This window comes from Capsicum annuum, chromosome 3, assembly GCF_002878395.1.
Source record: "Capsicum annuum cultivar UCD-10X-F1 chromosome 3, UCD10Xv1.1, whole genome shotgun sequence".
Taxonomy (NCBI): Eukaryota; Viridiplantae; Streptophyta; class Magnoliopsida; order Solanales; family Solanaceae; genus Capsicum; species Capsicum annuum.
This window is the reverse complement of record NC_061113.1, coordinates 267731600-267751319: the sequence shown is the minus strand read 5'-3', so window position 1 is coordinate 267751319 and position 19720 is coordinate 267731600. Positions and strand designations below refer to the sequence as shown.

The following is a 19720-nucleotide window of genomic DNA, read 5'->3' as shown; positions in this document are numbered from 1 at the left end:
GTAATACAAAAAAAAAAAAATGATTCCAGATATAATTTGAAGGTAAAAATATCATGTTTAAAGATTTAGGGGAGAGGAAGACAGTGGAGGCTACAGGAAAATAAAATAGAGAAGATAAAAGTTTATCTTCTTTTTTTTTTCTTTCTATGTGTCTTTTTTTTTATTGTTGTATTTTTTTATGTTTACATTTTGGGTTAATTATGGCTTCTCACTCTTCTAGTGGAGAGTGTATTGCACATGTCATGTCATGTCAACAATTGTATTTAATTGACACATTTTGTGAAGAAGTGAGAGATTCAATAGGTACATGTTCTAATTAAGATGTCAATACAAAAAAAAAAAAAACCTCAAAAAGCTCAAGGGCTTATCAATGTATTTATCTTTTTTAAACTTAAATTGTTAGATAAATGGCTATTTAGGTTAAATTTTTTGTAACACCCTGTATTTTCGGGCTAGAATCTAGACCGTCATTCATATGCGTATAGACCCGAATTAGATAATTCCTTGTTAATATATGTGTGGTTATCAATCCTATGGTGTGGGAATACCTTTGAATATGAATTGAGGTCACAAAAATTCCCTAACTCTAAGACGAGTTGAAAACATTTTTAGCGATTAAGTTTCAGTGGACGTTTAAACTTAGGTCAACTTTTATCGATCATAATTTTTTGTATATATCAAATTAAAGGGCCTATTATATATCAAATAAAAGGTATTCGAAGTAGCTTTCCAACAATGCCAATTTTGCTAAAATCCGATACTCGACCAAAAAGTTACAGTCATTTTTATGAGAGAGGCAGTAGCTGCGCGCGATTAGCGTGCGACACACGCTCCGTCGCACGCACCTAACTTTCAGGTTCTGTTTTCGCGTTTTTAAGGACAATTTGGAACTTTACCTCACCTAAGGTCTGTCCATAACATAAGATTCACACCCCCAAAAGTAGAATACACTCCATAATTTAAATTTTTTTCTCAAATCGAAATCCTAAATCCTTTCCCTCAAGATCAAGAATCAAGATCTTAAGTTCAAGACTCCAAGAAAAGGGTCAAGATCTGGGTTCCATCTATCAAGATCTAGGTTCCGTCTTTCAACTCTTATAGTCTAAGGTACGTGGGATTTATCCTAAAAACTAATGGGCTTGAAAACACTAGAGCATGATTTTAAGATTATTAAGCATGAATTTTAAAAGGGTTTTGGAATCTATGTTGTAAATTACGTATTCCGAATGTTTTAATGTTACTATTGTTTTGGCCTTGTGGTCGTTTCCCCTAAATTGATTTACCTGTATATGTATATCTATGAAAATTGAGATTTGAGATTGTTTGAGAGCACAAATTATGAATTCCCTCTCGCGTATTGAATTAAAAAGTTTATGATTTTGTCAGAAAAGAGTTGAAATGCATGTTTTACGATGTGAAAGTAGTTTTCTCAATGTCATAGTAGTTAAACATGATTTAGAGATGATGAGAGGGTGTTTCTTGAGATATTTATGTTTTGTGTTAAAGAGAAAGAATTGCATGAAATTAAGAATTTTGACATGACCACCTTTGTTTATTGAATTGTTGATAACGAGAATTGTTTGCATGGTTTCACATGAGTTTTAAAGAATGAGTTTGTTGAAAAGAAATGTTGATATGGTGGTCCTGAATTCCATGATTTGAGAATAGAGATATAATTTGCTATAAATGACTCAGAGAATGTGACTTACAAGTCAATGGTATCACGATACTATGTAAATATATGCCATAACAGAACTAGAGTCTTGAGAGTTTGATTTTCAAAGATTGCATGTTGTAAAGAATTAAAAATGGGCTTAAAGAGGATTAGGTGGTTACCCGAAAAGGGCACGAGTCAATCGATTCATAGCCTAAAACCGTGTTTTGCCGATACGGATATGTTACTTTTGTACACTGGCGACGGCCCTGTGGCGTAGTAGAGATTCAGAGACTCCGACCCTTGCGGCAAACTTGGATTGAGGGCTTGGCTAGCGAGTTAAGGGCAGATTCCATATGGCCTGTGGAATTACAGAATTGTAGTGCATACCAGCTAGTGCATAAGTAAAACAAAGAGTATGTCAGAGAGTTCAGATGATTTTATAGAGTCTTTTAACCACGCCTATGTGACTTTTACTATGTGACATATTTATGAACCGTTTTTAAATTGCTCTCATCTATGTTGAATATCAAATATTATTTTGGATTTGCTCTGCGTACCAGTACAACTGTATTGACCCCTACCTCTCAGGGTCTGAGGCTCAATCTAGCGGTCCGACTAAGCAGTAGATCTTTCCAGACAGAAGTGCAGAGTTCAATTGGTGAGCCTTCTATGTTTCAGAAGGCTTGTTTAAATTTTAGACATTTATTTATGATTTTGGTCTACTGGGGGCCTTGAAACTAGACATCTTTGTTTCATATGTAGTAGAGGTTTTGCAGACGGAGTCAGATATTATTTTTAGATGTTGAATTGAAATTTTTAACATTTTGTTGATTTCAGAGCATGACCATGATCCCATACTCAGTTATATTTCCGCATTTCTTTTCTGTATATGAATGGTGTATGTGATTACAAGTTAGATGGGCGTCTGAGCCTTCATGGTTCGGATTGCTCGTCACGGTCAGGGCCTCGATTCTGGTCGTGATATTTTTTTTAGAAGAATGATTTTAGTTGTCATGTTAAATGTTGACAAATAAGCCCACTTGTGATATCTCTGTAATTACTAGTTCTCAGATATCCGTGCTAAGCCCGAACCCAAACTTAACATATAAAAAAAATAGTATCTAATTATTATTGAATAAGTATAATTTGTATTATATTTTTCTACTATATCGTTAATTTAAAGATTAATCATATATAAGCTTTCATAATTATTAAAATTCTTCGTTATGAAATAGGATACCTTTTAAAGAAACATTCATTTATGGCGAAGTAAATTTATAAATAGAATTAACAAATATCAAAGTACACAAGTTATTTAACAATAAACTCAATGTGATTTAACAAGCAAAGTTTGGAGAGAGTAAGGGTACATAAATTTTATCCCTATCTCGTTGAGGCAAAGCGGTTGTTTTGACAGACCCCAAAATCAGTGTCAGAGTCAGGATTCTCATTAAAGGAGTTTAGAAGTAAACGTATAAACAAACTGAAGGAGTTTCAACATCTGCTATACGTAAAAAATAATATTAATTGTATATAAATAGTATAGTTTTTCATCGAAAAGAATTTGGATGAACCTCAAGGATAGCTCCGCCCTGCCTAAGACACTGAAGTGATTCAATAATTTATAAACTAAACGATCAAATATAATAATTATAACTTGGCGAAGATCATAATTGTTTTTTTCTTAAATCTATTTTGAGAATTGTCAGAATGTAATTCATTTATTGAAATTTAAAAACCTGAGTTTTTAAAATTGTGAGTTTGAAATTTGAAGATGTGTTTGAACATGCTTTTTACTTGAAAAGAAATAAAATTTTATGAATGAATTTAAATGTGTTTGGATATGTATTTTACTTGAAAAAAATATTAAAGCTATTATGAATGAACTTGAAGATTAGATTTTTAAGATTTGATCAAATTTCATAGCCAAATAAATATTTGAAGATAAACTTTTAAAACTACTTTCAAAATCCATGTACAAAAGTTAGCTTATTACAAAAATATACACCCTCTATTTCATTTTTCTTGATCTCTAAACTAAAAACAGATATTTTATTTTATTTGTCTATTTAGGTAAATTAAGAGAGTTTTATTATTTTTTCACATTACCCCTATTGTTAAATAACTATATAAATTAATAATGAATAAATTTTTACTTTCAAAATATCATTAATAAAATTAATTAAGTAAAATATACCTTGAATTAAAATTTTATTAAAAAAAAAATGTTGAATCAATAAAGGCCAAATAATATGAAATGGAGTAGTATATGACATTTAAGTAAGAACTACCTTTAAGAAATGAACGTAAAGTCCACGATAAAAAAAGAAGAAAAGAAAATGCATCATATCTCCCTTGAACTTGTAGCCAAAACTTATTTTAGACCCTAAATTAATCGGGCAATTATATGCTCCATAATAACTTTCAAGTGAATTAAATACCCCCTAAAAATATATTACCACTCTCACAAAGGGAGGTGCACTACACACGTGTCCACGTCACTGTCACGTAAATATTTATTTAAGAAAAGGGGCCCCCCCCCCCCCCCCCCACCCCCCAAACATATATATATATAAAATAAAAATAAAAAATAAAAAAAGTCACTTTCTTCTTCACACCACCCACCCCCATCCCCCACCTGCCACCCATACCACCACCGCAACATTCACCATTAACACAAGATTTCACTTTCACATCAGCACCATTAATAACATTCATCTTCCACCATTAACACACCATGTTTTCCGACGTCTACTAACACTTTCTTCTAATTTCAATTTCATTTCAATTTTTCATATCCACAAAGATAAATGAGACTCCCTTCAATTTTAATTTCATTCCAATTTTTTATATTCACAAAAGTTATATATATTGTGATGGGTGTGTCTATTTTGAAGAGAAAATGGAGTCTCGATCATGATGGGTGTGTCTATTGTGAAGAGAAAAAAAATGAATTCCTTTGTATTCAATGAAAAAATTGGTCCATCTGTTTCTTGATTGTGTATGTGCGCGTTTCTGGTGAGGTGGGTGTTTTTCGATAATGTGTGTGGCTCATCCGTTCACTCTCGATCTCACTGTGTGCAGTGACCTGTGTAGTGGAAAAAGAAAAAAATGGAGTATCCGATCTTCCAATATCACATTAAAGAATTTTATCAAACTTTTAGAATGTCTCAATCATATTTGACAATTGGATGAGAAGAAGCCAAGATCTTTCAACTTTAATCTTGTTTCTTGTGATGACAATTTACAAATAATGTACCAACAATGTGTTGGGGGATGGGGGTGGGTGGGGTGAGGGGAACGAGGATGAGGGGTTGAAGAAGTTAAGTGAAGAAGATGAAGAAGTTATTTTATTTATTTTTTATATAAAGAATTTATAAAATTTAAAAGGTGGGTCCCATATTTTTTGTTTTATGTTTGTTTGGCTATTCACTCGCAGTTTTTTTTTAAAAATTTGCCACGTCAACAATTTGAGTGGCAAAAGTTTCATTGAAAGTTGTTAAAGGGGTATATACTTGCCATACAAGTTTAGGATCTAAAATAAATTTTAACTACAAATTTAGGAGTGATTCGATGTATTTTTTTTTTTTAAAAAAAAATCTTAAAAAGCTACACTCACCTACAGATCAATTATGATATTCCGCGCGGAATGATGTTTAATTAAATGACATTTAATGAAATTAAATATGAAATTTCCATTTTTAGAAACAAAAACAAGCAAGAAAGTGAAAATGAAAGGCCAAATTGGAATGGCAATAAGAAAATAAATGGAAGTCAAAATAAAAGTATGTAGAAGAAAGTGACAGCTACGTGTAGTTCTTTCATTGCATTAAAAGTTTATGTGGGACGACGAATCTATCATATTCGCTCCTATATTATATAATAAAATAATATATTACTCCATAGTAATAGTAATAGTAATAGTAATAGCAATATATATGGTGTTCTTCGTAAGTATTTTATATTGCAAATGCTTAATAAATAATTAGTCAATTGGTTCTTCTTTAGTGGTGCTTTTTGTGAAATAGAAAGATACGTACATTTTAAAAAAAAAATTGATGCTACTTCTAATGTTCCTTATGTATAGTTTGGACAATGAATTTTTTTTGTTTTGAAGAAAAATGGTTTCTTAGAATTCATTCAAAAAAATGGTTTAGATTTAATATTAATTTTTTTTTTAATTGCTATTGAAGTCTAAAGATATCTTTAGTTGGACCAGAAATGTGATGGCTTTTATGGTGCATTGAACTATAAAAGGACGGGCCGAGTTTCGTTTATCAGTGAGTGGGAGCGCTCAGTTCAAAATTTGCGCCTATAAAAGCCCCCTCGACCCCTCCATTTTTCTCTGTAAATGCAATTAAAAGTTATACTACCAAACATGCAAGCACTAAGAACCCTCCATTTCCATAAACACTTGCTCAATCTCCCTCCTAAAACCCCCCTTTCACATCTCCGTTACACCATTATCTGCCATTTACGTCAGTTCCACTTCACTTCCCGACACCATTTTCCTAACGACTCCACCGACGTCGCCGTACAAGGCTGGGCCGCTCCTCCAGCTGTTAGAGAAAACCCTAACGGTGAAAATGTTCCGTCTAAATCGACTACGAATTACTCCAATGTTTCAAAAGGTAGGGTTTATGAAGTTATAGGGAATGGGAATAAGAAGAAGGGGAAAGGGAAGACTAAAACAGTATGGGTGTGTTCTGATTGTGGGTATGACGATGGACAGTGGTGGGGGATTTGTAAGCAGTGTAATGGGATTAATACTATGAAGAGATTTTCGGAAGGGGTGGAGCGTCCTGTGAGTGGTTTTGAGGTTTCCGAGAATGTGACGAGGTCGTGGTTGCCTCATCAGAGTGTTAGAGCTATGCCGACCAAATTGACGGATGTGAATAAAGGGATCAATCAATCCAATTGGCGAATCCCTCTGTAAGTGAAGTGACTGTTTTGTACCCCACTTGGATTTGTGCTTGTCTAGGTATTATGCATATTATGTCAAGATTTTGGTTTTCTAGTTTATTGAACCACCGATGATTCGATTTGTGAAATTTTGACTGTCTAAGACCAGGTGGACAGTCGTAAACTTTGAACTTAATAATGTGAAAAATGAATGCTGGTTCAGCTTTCTCAAGTTCATATCCTTAGATGAGTTTTTTAGGCCATTCAAGTTTGATATATGATATAGGGAGATCCTTGGTAGATGTCAGTGAACGCTCCAAACTAATGGTCTTGCTATAGGTCTGGCCTTTTTGGAGCTGAAATGGGAAGAGTACTTGGTGGTGGTCTTGTGCCAGGTACTGCCTTATTCATTTTGTCTTGCATTCTTATTAACGAGACACGTATGTATGGGATCCAAGCTATGTTGCTCGGACTCTTCAAAAATGTTAGCGGGTGCGTGTCGGATTCGCCAAAAGTAGTGTATTTTTGAAGAATCCAACACGGGTGCGGCGTCAAAAGTGAAGAGTCCGCACAACTTAGGACCCAAGTATCCATACAATTCTGTAAAGATTTCCAATAATGACTAAAGTAATGTAGCTGGTTTGCTAGTCTGTTATTAATGAAATCTGGTTACTACAGTGTTTGTTTTAACCTTGCAAGTTTGCTAGAAGCCCGAGTGTATTCTATATAACGACTAAGTTATCCACCTGCAAATAAAAAAAAAATGAAAGCTTCCAGAAATTATTGCATTCTGTAATTTTATTTTACCTGTAGTTGTTGTGGCTATGCTTAAACTGTGCAGCAGATGAATTAGGAGCATCAACCAAGTTAAATTTGTGCTTGCAGATAAATATTTGCTGCTAAATGTACAGTCACTCTCTAGGTTGTCTTAGTCTCCTATTCTTACTATGTAAATGTTCTCATTGCTTTCTTGGAGCATTTTGCTTTGACTTATTGAGAGCTATGTGATCTCTACCTCTTTTTTAACATGTGATTTGGTCCCTACCTTCTCAACATTGACCACTTTTTTTTTTTTCCTTTTTCTATGTTGCAGGTTGCTTAGTTTTAGTTGGCGGTGACCCAGGTGTTGGTAAGAGCACGTTACTGTTACAGGTATGATGCTGCATGCGACGTAAGTTATGGTTTTAGGTATATTATTTGGAGTTTCTTATTATTCTCCAATCACTTTAACTATCTTACTTTCTATTGCAAGATTGCAGCCATAGTTGCAGAGGGGTGTGATATGGGGGGACCAGCACCAGTTCTCTATGTGTCTGGTGAAGAGGTGGGTGTTTATCATTCCTAATTGGGCAGTGCCATTATTCTTCCTTAAGTTTTTGATATGTTGCATCTGTTTAACTGAAATTCGACCTAGGCCATGAATGCAGAAATATTCCAACGTAGAACCTTTTTCTATTCCTGCCATTGGCAAAACGTAAACCAACGCAAAATATTACTGTATAGTAACAGATTCTCTTTTTGATAAGTGACATATTAATAATGTTTCTTAATGTATAGATATATGGTTTCAAGTTTAGCAAATTTGAAGGAGCACACTCTTTTTGAGTGCAGATACTTGTGTTTTGGCCTTTGTAATGCATGGAAACAAAATTTGTATAAAACATTGCTGGCTTGTAAATTTTCGAAATTTATATCCTAGCTTTCTTGTTTAAATAAGTCTTTTCCTTGTATGCAATTTTGTACTCATGGAAAATGTTGGTATTACTGTCTTGAGTCATCTTCATGGCAGAGTGTTGAGCAAATTGGGAACAGAGCTGATCGGATGAGAATCGGGACAGATGAAATATTCTTGTATGCAAGTACAGATATTGAGGTTAACTCTTTGATATCATTCAATGCTTACGAACTTCAATTTTTTTTTTTTTTTGTGGTATGATTGACCTTTTTAAGTAGTTGTTCGTTTTTGACTAATAATCTTAAATTGGCTTGTGGGGGCCAACTATGACTAGAATTAGTCAGTACAACTGGTTATGATTTCCTTATGAAGGACTCTTATCTTTAAAAAATTGTGAGAGGTTATTAATCCAATGAAAATAAAGCTGATTTGTGAAAACAGAGTCTCAGAAAAATAGGTTTGAGTTTAAATGTTGCATAATGTTTCCTCTTGGCTTATGTTTTCATGATTGATTATAACATGAGGTATGACCATGTGAGGCCTTCTCGCTGATTGTCCTTTGAAGCATTACAAGTTGGAATATAAGTTCTGCTCTAAAGATGAAAAAGCATGAGGTTTTCCAAGTTGATAAAACAGTATTTTCTTGAAAATAGATTTTGCTCTAAAACAGTGCATAATCTTTCCTAATAATGTGTAAACGCTGCAGATGAAGAAAGGATCACTTAATGAGATATAGGCCGTTTAACTGTAAAAAAGGGCAGCCCGGTGCACTAAAGCTACCGCTATGCGCGGTGTCCGGGGAAGGGCCCCACCACAAGGGTGTATCGTACGCAGCCTTACCTTGCAGGCTGTTTAACTATGTCAATGATAAAGATAGCGTTATATTAGTTTGTGTGCTTCATTTCTCTTGCAAAGGCTAGGTCATTTGCATATTTGTTCAACAAATAACCTAGATTACTTGAAGTTGCAGAACGAGATAAATGCTTAGCAGATGCTTATGGTGCATATCTCTGATATGTTTATGTTGTATTCCATGTTGCTGTCTTTCTTCAGGATATTCTGGAAAAGGCCCAAACTCTTTCACTGCGAGCTTTGGTAATTGATTCCATCCAGACAGTTTATCTGAGAGGAGTAACTGGAAGTGCAGGAGGTCTATCACAGGTTCTCTGTTTTGTGCTATATTTTGTAATAATAAGAGTTTTGCTGAGAGTTCATCCAAGCTTTTTATCTATTTGAATGGGAAGGGTTGCCCTAGATTCATTGGTTATTGAAAGCCATCATGTGATGGAGCTTTCTATAAATAAATCTGTTGTCTCTAGGCAGTTGTGCACTTGTGCTAACAGAAGTTTCAGAAAGGAATCTGCCTCTTAAGGATGTCTTGATAAAGCTTTGTTAGTCTATTTTATAAAATAATGAGATAGACAACCATTAAGTTGCTTCTCACTATGGTGTTGAGTCATCTGACTTAATACTGGACTCATTCATGACAGGTAAAAGAATGCACAGAAGCATTGTTGCGGTTTGCCAAGAAGACCAATATCCCTGTGTTTCTGGTGAGGGAGACTATTGAATTCCGAGCTTTAACTTAAGACGTCTGGTTGATGATATTTATTGCTGTAGCTTAATTTAAGGTTGTTTGTCTTTTTGTCACTTTAGGTGGCTTTCTTAAATCACCCTCTCGTCCTCTCCTCCTTCGGAAAAAGTAAATTAAATTATTTCAACATTTTTGTATAGTATTTTTTATGACGGAGGTAAAAATAATAAGAGGAGTTTCACCTTTATTTGAGAGGTATCATTTCGATTTTCCTTAATCAGAGGATATAGTTTTTTTTTTTCCTTTGATGGCTAAATTTTTGTTGTTTACGAACCTATGATCAACTGGAATTCATTTTCTGACCCGATGATATGCTGTCGGCAGTCAGAATTTTTTTTCTGGTTTTAGAGAACTTTTCTTCCTTGTCTTTGGCAGTTATTTATCTTTTGGTCTGATATTAAACTTGGGAAATTTTCAGATTGGACATGTGACTAAATCTGGTGAAATAGCTGGTCCTCGCGTCTTGGAACACATAGTTGATGTTGTTCTTTATATGGAAGTTGGTACCTTCTAAATTTCAGATTTGAGCAGTATCTTCTCCTACTTTGCTGTTATTTGTACTTTGCAGAAAGAGGGTTTTGATATGGCTTTTGACACTGAAGTTGAAACACCATTATGGTCATGCTAGAGATACTGTATGGTGAAGTGCATGTTTGTTTTTAGTGATGAAGTGTAACACTTTTTGTCTGTGCTTGGTTAATTTATTGAGAGCCCATGAACATTTGGGCATTATCCCATATCATTTGTATGGCTTCTTTCACTCATCTGCATGCCCTTTTTTACTTATTAGATATAATAATTTCATTGTGTTTGTGCATATTTTCTTTTGGTTGCATGCTGGAATCTAATGTGTTGGAGTCTAGTTCTTGCAAGACCCCACTAAGCGTTCTCTGTTGAACATTTTTCCTTCCTTTAGGAGGTTCTTATCTTCGTTTTGATTATGCCATATCGGTTTCTCATCAATAGTCGGTTCACACATTAAAAATTGTAGGGAGAGAAGTATTCATCTCATCGTTTACTTCGTTCAGTGAAGAATCGATTTGGATGCACAGATGAGGTATATATTCTGCTCTTTCCAGAAACAAGCTCGTTTTCATTTGTAGTCTAATTTTTCGGTTTCATTTCATGATATTGTGCTACTGGTGATTACAAATATGATCTTTCTTATCTGGTCAGCATATTCTTATTGAGATGTGTAAAAAGAACATATTTCATTAATTTAGCCCTTTCATGTTTCCTGGAACTAGTTATTTCGTTATTCTATTAGCAACTTTAACTTTAACTTTAGCCTCATCCCTTGCCGATGTTGGTTAAAGATTTGCCAAAAGGTAATTTTAAGGACAAATTTAGATAATATAGGGTAAAAATCATTCAAACCCTTTAGTCTGGATTATGCTAGTTCCGTAGGAGTCTCATCTCAGGACTAGTTATTATTATCTGTAGGACATCATAATGAAAGGTTTTGACCATCCGTTATGATTAGCTAAATCTTTGATTTGTTTGTTAGTGTTGCAAATTGGTACAACCAGATAACTTAAATGTCTTTTGATTGCAGCTTGGAGTGTTTGAAATGTCACAATCAGGTTTACAGGCTGTTTCAAACCCAAGTGAGATGTTTCTAAGTGAGCAGCAGTCGGATTCTGAGTTTCTGGCTGGATTAGCTTTTACTGTAATTATGGATGGATCTCGAGCCTTTCTTATTGAAATTCAGGTATGTCTTAATGCAATCATTGTTTTTGGGCATATCTTGATGTAAGCTGCCAACCAGTAAGCCAGTGCTGGTCATTACAGAATGGAAGGTCTCTTTATGCAAAAACAGAAAGGGAGGGGTCTCCCCTGTTGGAGATTATTCTACCTGTGAGTTGATAAAGTCTACCATGCTATTTTTCCATGTGCTATAACTAAGATATGGGGGGATTTCTATGACAAACATCAGGTTTAAAGTGACAATGTAGCTAGAATTATTAGGTCCTGGAAACGAAAATTGTGTAGTGATAATTCCTTGTGCAACATCTTCTCTTTATTTTTCTCCAAAAGCTATGACAACTGCACAGGCATACCGATGTGCGATGAGGGGAAGGGAGAGCTTATGATTTAAGCAGCTTTATTGTTTTTTAGCAACCTAAATGTCTTCCCAGTCACCACATGAATCTGCTCTTCTAATGCAACATTTTCTCATTCTTTTATCATTTGGATAAATTTCTATATCCATGTAGGCATTGTGTGTCGCTGGTTCATCTGTCTCAAGACAAGTAAACGGTGTTCAAGCTGGCAGAGCTGAGATGATAATTTCAGTGAGTGATATCCTTCAAAGCTTACATGAGCTCGTAAAGGAATTCGATAAGGAAATTACATGTGCTGAAACTTGTGGCTCACATGCCAATTCTTGAAAATCATTGATATTTCCTTTTTCTTTTCCTGAAACTAAATGATTCATAAGCCATGGGTTGCTTTTTTGGGATCAGATATGCTGAAGATGCAAATTAACTGGTTTTTTCACTATTGTATACAGGTTCTGATAAAGCAAGCTGGTCTCAAGCTACAAGAGAATGTAATGATTCTAATGAAAATTTCCCCAATACTTTCTTCCTTCTACGTCTCCTCCTCTATGTGCTTCATATGACTTTCAGATTGTGTGGATTATAGTTCCAACTTAAAAAAGACAAGGCTATTATGAGCACCATTAACATATATTAAAACATTTGGCAGTTTTTAATGTAATGTATTACCTTTTGCATCGACAGATTTCTCCCCAGGATGTCTTATCCAATATTCTTTAATTTGGTCCTCCTCTATATTTATTTGGTTTCTCAGTGTCTGCTTTCTGTTTTCTATTACAGTCTGCTTTATTCTTTAGATCTTTGATGTAGTTTCTGTTCCATTTGATTATAGGGTGTTTTTCTCAATGTTGTCAGTGGTGTTCACTTGTCAGAGACTGCTGGTGATCTTGCTGTAGCAGCAGCAATTTGCAGCAGGTATTCTTTCATATATACTAGTCATCTGTCTGCACAAAGTTAACCACCAGCGTACTTTTCTTTCAGTTCGTATTATATTATTTTATACAACTTTCACATTTTTTTAGGAAGTCAAATTCTTTCAATTAATCAAACATATAATTTGATGTGGTTTTTTCCCAGTAACTAACTTTCAAAGTATTAATTTGTTTTACTTCTTGCTTGACATAGAAGTCAAATAAGACAGCTTAAATTCTGTGCTGAGCTAAATGGTTTAGAATTAATTGCGAAGGAATGAATACCTGATAATAGATGGATGTTTTCTGAACATTAATATCTAACTATGTAAAAGACAGGAGGAAGTTATGTATGGATTTGCTACAGTTGCTAATAATGCTGGTTTTAAAGAGTCAACTTTAGGTTCTTCTTTTAACATGAATTGGAATCTTCTTTTATGCCACAAGGGTGATGATATCAAACTTGAGAGTGAAATAGACTCGTGAATTTCTGCAATTGTTTTTCTTGTAATAACTTTAATATTTCTTGTCAAGTACTATGTAGATGTTTGTAAGCATGTGTTTCGTGTCCTTTTCAGTTTTTTGGAATTTCCTCTTCCTATGGGCATTGCATTCATTGGGGAAATCGGCCTTGGCGGTGAAATTCGTACAGTATGTATACTTAGACTTCTCAGTTTTTTTTTTTTTTTTTCTGTCTGTGTGTGAAATTTCTGGACTTCGCACCCCGATAACATGGCTTTTTCAAATTAGCGGATGGTATGTGGACCTCATAAAATGCATTGAGCTCAAATAACATCCTCACACTTGAATAAGCAAGTTGATATCAATTTTTTTTTTTTTAAAAAGGCAGAAATATTATTCAGACTATAATTGTTAGTTTCTGCTCGAACTCATATTAGCTCTCCCATATTACCCTATTTTTCTGGGTTCATGTGTCTACTTTTATGGTCTTCCATTTCGTCGATTATTATTTATAAAAAATAAATATCATAGTTCATGCATCCTATCTAACCTTTCGTATTATTTTAATGTTGGGGCTGGCGAAAGACACTGATGCTAATGAGTAGTCATTAATATGTTCCTTGCATCAAACAGTCAATTTGGTTTTGAGTAAAAACATTTTATGGTTTCTAGGTGGAGATCATATGCTTATCCATACTTACCCACCTTGCGCAAGACACGTTCTTTTCCTCTTCCCCCTGTTCTAATAGACCTCTGTTTGGTTCCCTCTGCAAAATTTTGTAGGTACCAAGAATGGACAAAAGGATAAATACAGTGGCAAAGCTGGGATATAAGAAATGTATAATTCCCAAATCAGCTAAAACATCATTGTCATCTTTAGATCTCGGAGACACTGAAATTGTGGCCTGCAGGAATTTGAAAGAGATGATAAACATTGTGTTCAGAAAACACTGAGATGGGTTGTAGCAAGATTTTTTTGTGTATATGGTGATGCAGTATTCACAGTACTGTATATTTTCTAGGCTGTGCTTGTATTTTTCGTGCAGAGTTGTCATTTTGCAGAGAGTACCACTGTATATTAACATGGACGAATGGTCTAAAGCTTATTACCTTATTTTGGTGGCATCTATAAATTGGAGGCGTTTGATATCTTGGTGTTTATACCAAACTAGTGAATGTGTATCTTCTGCATATATATTTATCTCTTAACCATGACTGAATAATGTATTTTCTTTAAACTTTAACCATTAAGATTAAATTACTTGATGTGGATATCCAATACTGGTAAGCTTTTTAACATATGCAGAAAGACACAAAGTTTGGAATGTCATTTGATAGTCATATATTTGTAGCCAATGATTAGGTTTAGCAAAGTGTAGCCTGAAGGCTTGCATTGTATAGAAAAAACAAATTTATAGCGTATTTTAGTTTGTTACATAAGAAAATTGTTCTTAATTCCATGCTCCATTAATAACATTCCTAAAATAATTAACACATTTTTCCTTGTTTCAGACAAACTCTCAATAGTTTCCAAACACAAGTGAATCCTCCGGTGACGAAAACAACCAAACTAAGGTCCAATTTGAAACTATCAACTATAGTTCAGAGAAATGTTTGTTACACAATGTACAGGCTATGTCGATTGAATGGGCCTCAGCCCAATAAGAAATGGGCCTCTCGTTGAATAGCCTATAACACTGATGCTGGGTTCCGTAAATCCAACTCCACACAGCATATGAAGAACTGCATGAAACTCCGGCATCCCTATCACCGTCTCCGGCTAACATCCCGGCAACAGCTCCGTCACTTCGCCACCAAATACAGCGGAAGAGTGGTGGTAGAAGCCGAAAACGGCCGTTCATTCGCCGTCGAAGTTGACGCCCCTTCACTCCAAACCGATTCCCGAGGCTACGCTCTTCCTCGCCGTGACCTAATCTGTAAAATCTCCCAAATTCTCAAATCACCTCCTTCAGCTTCTTCCGATCCTTTCCTTGACTTATCCGATTACCTTGATACACTTACACTAACCCTAACTCCTTCTGAAGCTTCCGAAATTCTCAAATCGCTAAAATCTCCAACCCTCTCTCTTCGCTTTTTCCGATTTTGCCCTTCCGAAATCCCTAAATTCCGTCATGATTGCTTCACTTACAACCGTATCCTTCTCATTATTTCCAAATCCTGTATACCTAACCGGCTCGATTGTGTACGTGAGATTGTTGATGAAATGGAAAAGTTTGGTATTAAAGGGAATATATCGACTGTTAATCTTCTCATTGGGATATTTGGAGATGGAGAATTCAAAGGGGATGGTGGCGATGAGCTAAAGAGGTGTTTGGGTTTGGTTCAAAAATGGGAATTGAGGTTGAATTGCTATAGTTATAAGTGTCTTTTACAAGCTTATATTAGATTGTGCAATTACGATAAGGCGTTGGAAGTATATCAAGAAATGAGGATGCGTGGGTATAGATTGGATATATTTGCTTACAACATACTTCTTGATGCTCTTGTTAGGGACCAAAAGGTTTGATCTTTGCATTCCTTATGATTGGCTTTCACATTTATTCAGTTTCTTGGAATCTAAAGTTTCTGAGTTGTAGTATGAGATTGTCTCTCGTAACTAGTAAAGTTGTTGCCATGGGACCAAGAGGTCGGCATTAGTCGTGGAGACAGCCTTATTGTGTACATTAGACCCTTGTGGTTAGGCCCTTCCCCAGGGGGCTTTAGTGAACTGAATTGCCTTTTTTCTGTAGAAGTGTGACATTGTCTCTGCCGCTCGCCGGCATTATTAACTGATCCTTTTTGGGAAGAACCATATGGTGTATAAGGTGTAGTCTTTAACTTAACTTTCTGAAATTAATGAATTATTTGTGGTACAATAACATTTAGTTCTGCAACAGATGGTTCATCTCAAGTTTCTTCATCTGAAATGTGAATCCTTACTAACTTTGTGGAACTAGGTATACCAAATCAATGGAAACAAGCTATCTTGGTTATACCAAAAAAAATAAAATAAAAAGGAATAATTATGCAAAAAGAAGTGCATAATCTTGACCCCCCTCAATGGAAACAAGCTATCTTGGTTATACCAAAAAAAATAAAATAAAAAGGAATAATTATTCAAAAAGAAGTGCATAATCTTGACCCCCAGAGGGGTGGCTTAGTAGTCGAAAAATTGGAGTCGCATCCTTGGGTATGAATGATCATGCTCCGACAAAGGGGACACTTGGTGAACTCGTTCTAGTATTCTAAACATTCGTGTACGCACGCATTTTGGCTCTTCAAAAAAGGAAGTGTTTTACCCTTATTTCTACTTCTGGGTTTTGTGAGGTACACTGAATTAAGATATTGTTAAGGTGGATAGGAAGGGTTATAGTCTAGATAGTGCAACTATGAGAAGGATTTTTCACTTAACCATGGCCAAGGATATACGTTTGCAAAAACTAGAAACGTCTTTTAAATTGCTTTGAAGGTATTTTATTAGTCATTAGTGCAAAAAACTAAAAAAATCATCTTACCAACGTCTAGGGGAAAGGCCTCTACTTTGCGAACCAATTCTTTTTGGCGAGGCACGAGCTTTCTTTTTTTATCAGAGGGTAGCATTTTCTTTCACGAAGCAATGGACAGGTGGTTTAGTGTGTCCTTCTTTGAGATCTGACAAATGTAATCATTGTCTCTAGATAAAATACTTAACAAACAGTATACATGCATTTGGAAATGCTAGAGAAGTGTTTTGACCCCACTTCTTGAGGGAGTCTTGAAATATAAGATGAATGTGGTTCTGCTTGGCTAATGATTCTAATGTGCAGCACTTGCCAGGTTGATCAGGTCCATAAGGTTTTCGAGGACATGAAGAAGTGGCACTGTGAACCTGATGAATATACTTATACCATTCTGATTAGAATGACTGGGAAATTAGGGAAGCCAGGTGAATCATTGTCTTTCTTTCAGGAAATGCTTTCGAAGGGTATTTCACCAAATTTAATTGCTTATAATACTATGATCGAAGCTCTTGCCAAGGGACGCATGGTTGATAAGAGTATCTTTGTGTTCTCTAAGATGGTGGAGAATAGTTGCCGGCCAAATGAATTTACTTACAGCATTATTTTAAATGTATTGGCGGCTGAAGGGCAACTTGGAAGACTTGATGAAGTCGTGGAAATGTCTAAGCGATACATGAATAAATCAATTTACACATATCTTATTAGAACGTTGAGTAAACTAGGTCATGCAAGCGAAGCTCATAGACTGTTTTGCAATATGTGGAGCTTCCATGATAGAGGAGATCGCGATGCTTACTTGTCCATGTTAGAGAGCTTATGCAATGCTAAGAAAGTAACTGAGGCTATTGATTTGCTGAATAAGATGAATGAGAAGGGAGTAGAAGCAGATGCCTTCATGTATAATACTGTCTTCTCTGCTCTTGGGAAATTAAAGCAAATTTCTCATCTTCATGATCTCTATGAGAGGATGAAACAGGATGGCCCCTCCCCAGACATATTTACTTATAACATTTTGATCGCTAGCTTTGGTAGAGCTGGGGAGGTTGAGGAAGCTCTCAAGGTTTTTGAAGAACTTGAGAATAGCAATTGTAAACCTGATATTGTCTCCTATAACTCCTTAATAAATTGTCTGGGAAAGAATGGTGACATTGATGAAGCACACATGAAATTCATCGAGATGCAGGAAAAGGGCATGAATCCTGATGTTGTAACATACAGCACTCTCATTGAGTGCTTTGGGAAGACCGAAAAAGTTGAGATGGCACGTCGGTTATTTGATGAAATGCTTGCAGCTGGCTGTTATCCTAACATAGTGACTTACAATATCCTACTTGGCTGTCTCGAGAGAAGTGGGAGAACTTCAGAAGCTGTTAGTTTATATGCAAAATTGAAGGAACAAGGTTTGACAGCTGATTCAATCACGTACACCATCCTTGAACGTTTACAAAGTGGTTCTCATAGAACATCGAGAATTCGCAGGCAAAATCCAATCACCGGTTGGGTGGTTAGTCCATTTAGGTGACAGGGAAACATGGACTAGATTAAGGTGTTAGGGAAACATGGACTAGATTAGTCCATTGGGTGGTTAGTCCATAAAGGATTTTACCGCTCAGTTGTGCTTTCGCTTGAGCACTAATGTTGTTAAAGCGGCATGACATTTAATTTATACTGAGAACTCTCATTACTAGGAACTAAGCTGTCTCGAAGAGTGCCCTTCTGTAGACGACATGGATTCTTTTCTTATGTGAAAGTTGTTACATGATCTGATCTCTTTGTCAGAGAGGCAATTGTAGATTGGTGCTTATTTACAAAATCCAAAGTGGTGAAATTGTTTACGTCTACAGTTATTGTAATGTTCAAAGTCCTCTTTGGCCATAGTAACCGCTGTAGATGAAATCTCTAAATGCCTCTGAATCTTGAAGCATGAGATAGCACTAATCACCCATGTTGCCAGAGTTGAGGTGAAAAGTGAAAAGAAGACAGAAGTTGGGTCAAGTTCTTAGCTGCTTATTTCTTGAATAATTGGCACTGTTTGTGAAAATCAAATATTTAACTGAACTGATCACTGGGTCTTGAAAGAGTTGAAAAGTGAATTGGGACAGTAAGCAGTGTTTATTTCTGGCAAGTAAATTTGTGGAATATTATCTATGCAACTTATATCCTGTCTCCAATGTTGTCGATGAATGTATCGTCATATTGTGGGTGTATAACTATCCTCTGAGATGTAGTCGTGTAGCATTTTCCATAGATGACTGTTTCGATAGAACTCACACGTTCTGTTGTTGAAGGTTACAGTGTGTGTGAGCTAAATTTATGTGTGAAAATTCATCTAACTAGTTATACAGTTGGAAGTTTAAACCAATGAACTAATCTGAACAACAGCATTTTAAATTTTAATACTGAGTGAAGGATTAAAAGCACACGAGTATTCCAGTTTTCGTTAGAGTTTTATACCTAAACAATCAAGTGTATTAGTTTCTTATTTAAATTATCATCAACTATTTATCAAAACACATCTCATCTGGTAATTGTTCACTTTTTCCTATCTGAAATATCACCATTGTTTAGGCATTACGTAAGGTACATTTTTTTTTCCTTTTAATTTACATATATAAATTTTGAATTCCCTAAACAATATATTAGAGATAACTTGGTGAAATATGGGGTTTCAAATTCACCTTGAGGTTCCATGTTCAATTCTTGAGCCCTACATTTTTATTTTTAGGATAATATTCTAAGCCAACATATCGAGCATATTTTTCTGCGACTCAAGGGTGTGGCCTAGTGGTTCAATGGAGTTGGGTTGAACATCATGAGGTTCATTTCCCAACAGAGATAAAACATTAGGTAATCTCTTTCTATATGTTTTAGTCTTGGTGGACAAAGTTACCTGATATCTGTTGCTGGTGAGTGGTGGCAGCAGTGGCGGATGTAGAGTAGAATCCACACCCGCTACAGT

At 35.4% G+C, this 19720-nt stretch overlaps 2 protein-coding genes across 3 annotated transcripts; both read left to right on the top strand.

Moving 5' to 3' along the window:
• Positions 1 to 5618: 5618 nt before the first annotated feature.
• On the top strand, positions 5619 to 14410 carry LOC107861778 (DNA repair protein RadA). Of its 2 annotated transcripts, XM_047410145.1 has the most exons (16): positions 5785 to 6589; positions 6899 to 6954; positions 7653 to 7711; positions 7812 to 7883; positions 8349 to 8432; positions 9288 to 9395; positions 9725 to 9787; positions 10247 to 10327; positions 10820 to 10885; positions 11384 to 11539; positions 11620 to 11685; positions 12045 to 12122; positions 12341 to 12379; positions 12721 to 12803; positions 13378 to 13450; positions 14045 to 14410. In XM_047410145.1, exons 1-16 carry the CDS (start codon positions 6009 to 6011, stop codon positions 14213 to 14215), a joined length of 1836 nt encoding a protein of 611 aa, XP_047266101.1. In that variant the 5' UTR covers positions 5785 to 6008; the 3' UTR covers positions 14216 to 14410. The 2 variants fall into 2 exon arrangements, with proteins under 2 accessions (XP_016562632.2, XP_047266101.1); XM_016707146.2 differs by lacking the exon at positions 11620 to 11685 and having other exon boundaries at positions 5619 to 6589.
• Positions 14411 to 14814: 404 nt separating this feature from the next.
• On the top strand, positions 14815 to 19006 carry LOC107861780 (pentatricopeptide repeat-containing protein At1g51965, mitochondrial). The gene is made up of 2 exons (XM_016707148.2): positions 14815 to 15782; positions 17078 to 19006. The coding sequence occupies exons 1-2, from the start codon at positions 14997 to 14999 to the stop codon at positions 18281 to 18283; spliced, it is 1992 nt and encodes a 663-aa protein (XP_016562634.2). The 5' UTR covers positions 14815 to 14996; the 3' UTR covers positions 18284 to 19006.
• Positions 19007 to 19720: the final 714 nt, after the last annotated feature.

What these genes read in the sequence shown, in the direction of transcription:
- LOC107861778 (XM_047410145.1), top strand. Translation starts at nt 6,009, where the DNA reads ATGCAATTAAAAGTTATACTACCAAACATGCAAGCACTAAGAACCCTC. An exon ending in GTGCAGGAGGTCTATCACAG is followed by an intron (nt 9,396 to 9,724) that starts GTTCTCTGTTTT and finishes CATTCATGACAG; the next exon opens with GTAAAAGAATGCACAGAAGC. An exon ending in CCTTTCTTATTGAAATTCAG is followed by an intron (nt 11,540 to 11,619) that starts GTATGTCTTAAT and finishes TGGTCATTACAG; the next exon opens with AATGGAAGGTCTCTTTATGC.
- LOC107861780 (XM_016707148.2), top strand. Translation starts at nt 14,997, where the DNA reads ATGAAGAACTGCATGAAACTCCGGCATCCCTATCACCGTCTCCGGCTA. An exon ending in CTCTTGTTAGGGACCAAAAG is followed by an intron (nt 15,783 to 17,077) that starts GTTTGATCTTTG and finishes AGCACTTGCCAG; the next exon opens with GTTGATCAGGTCCATAAGGT.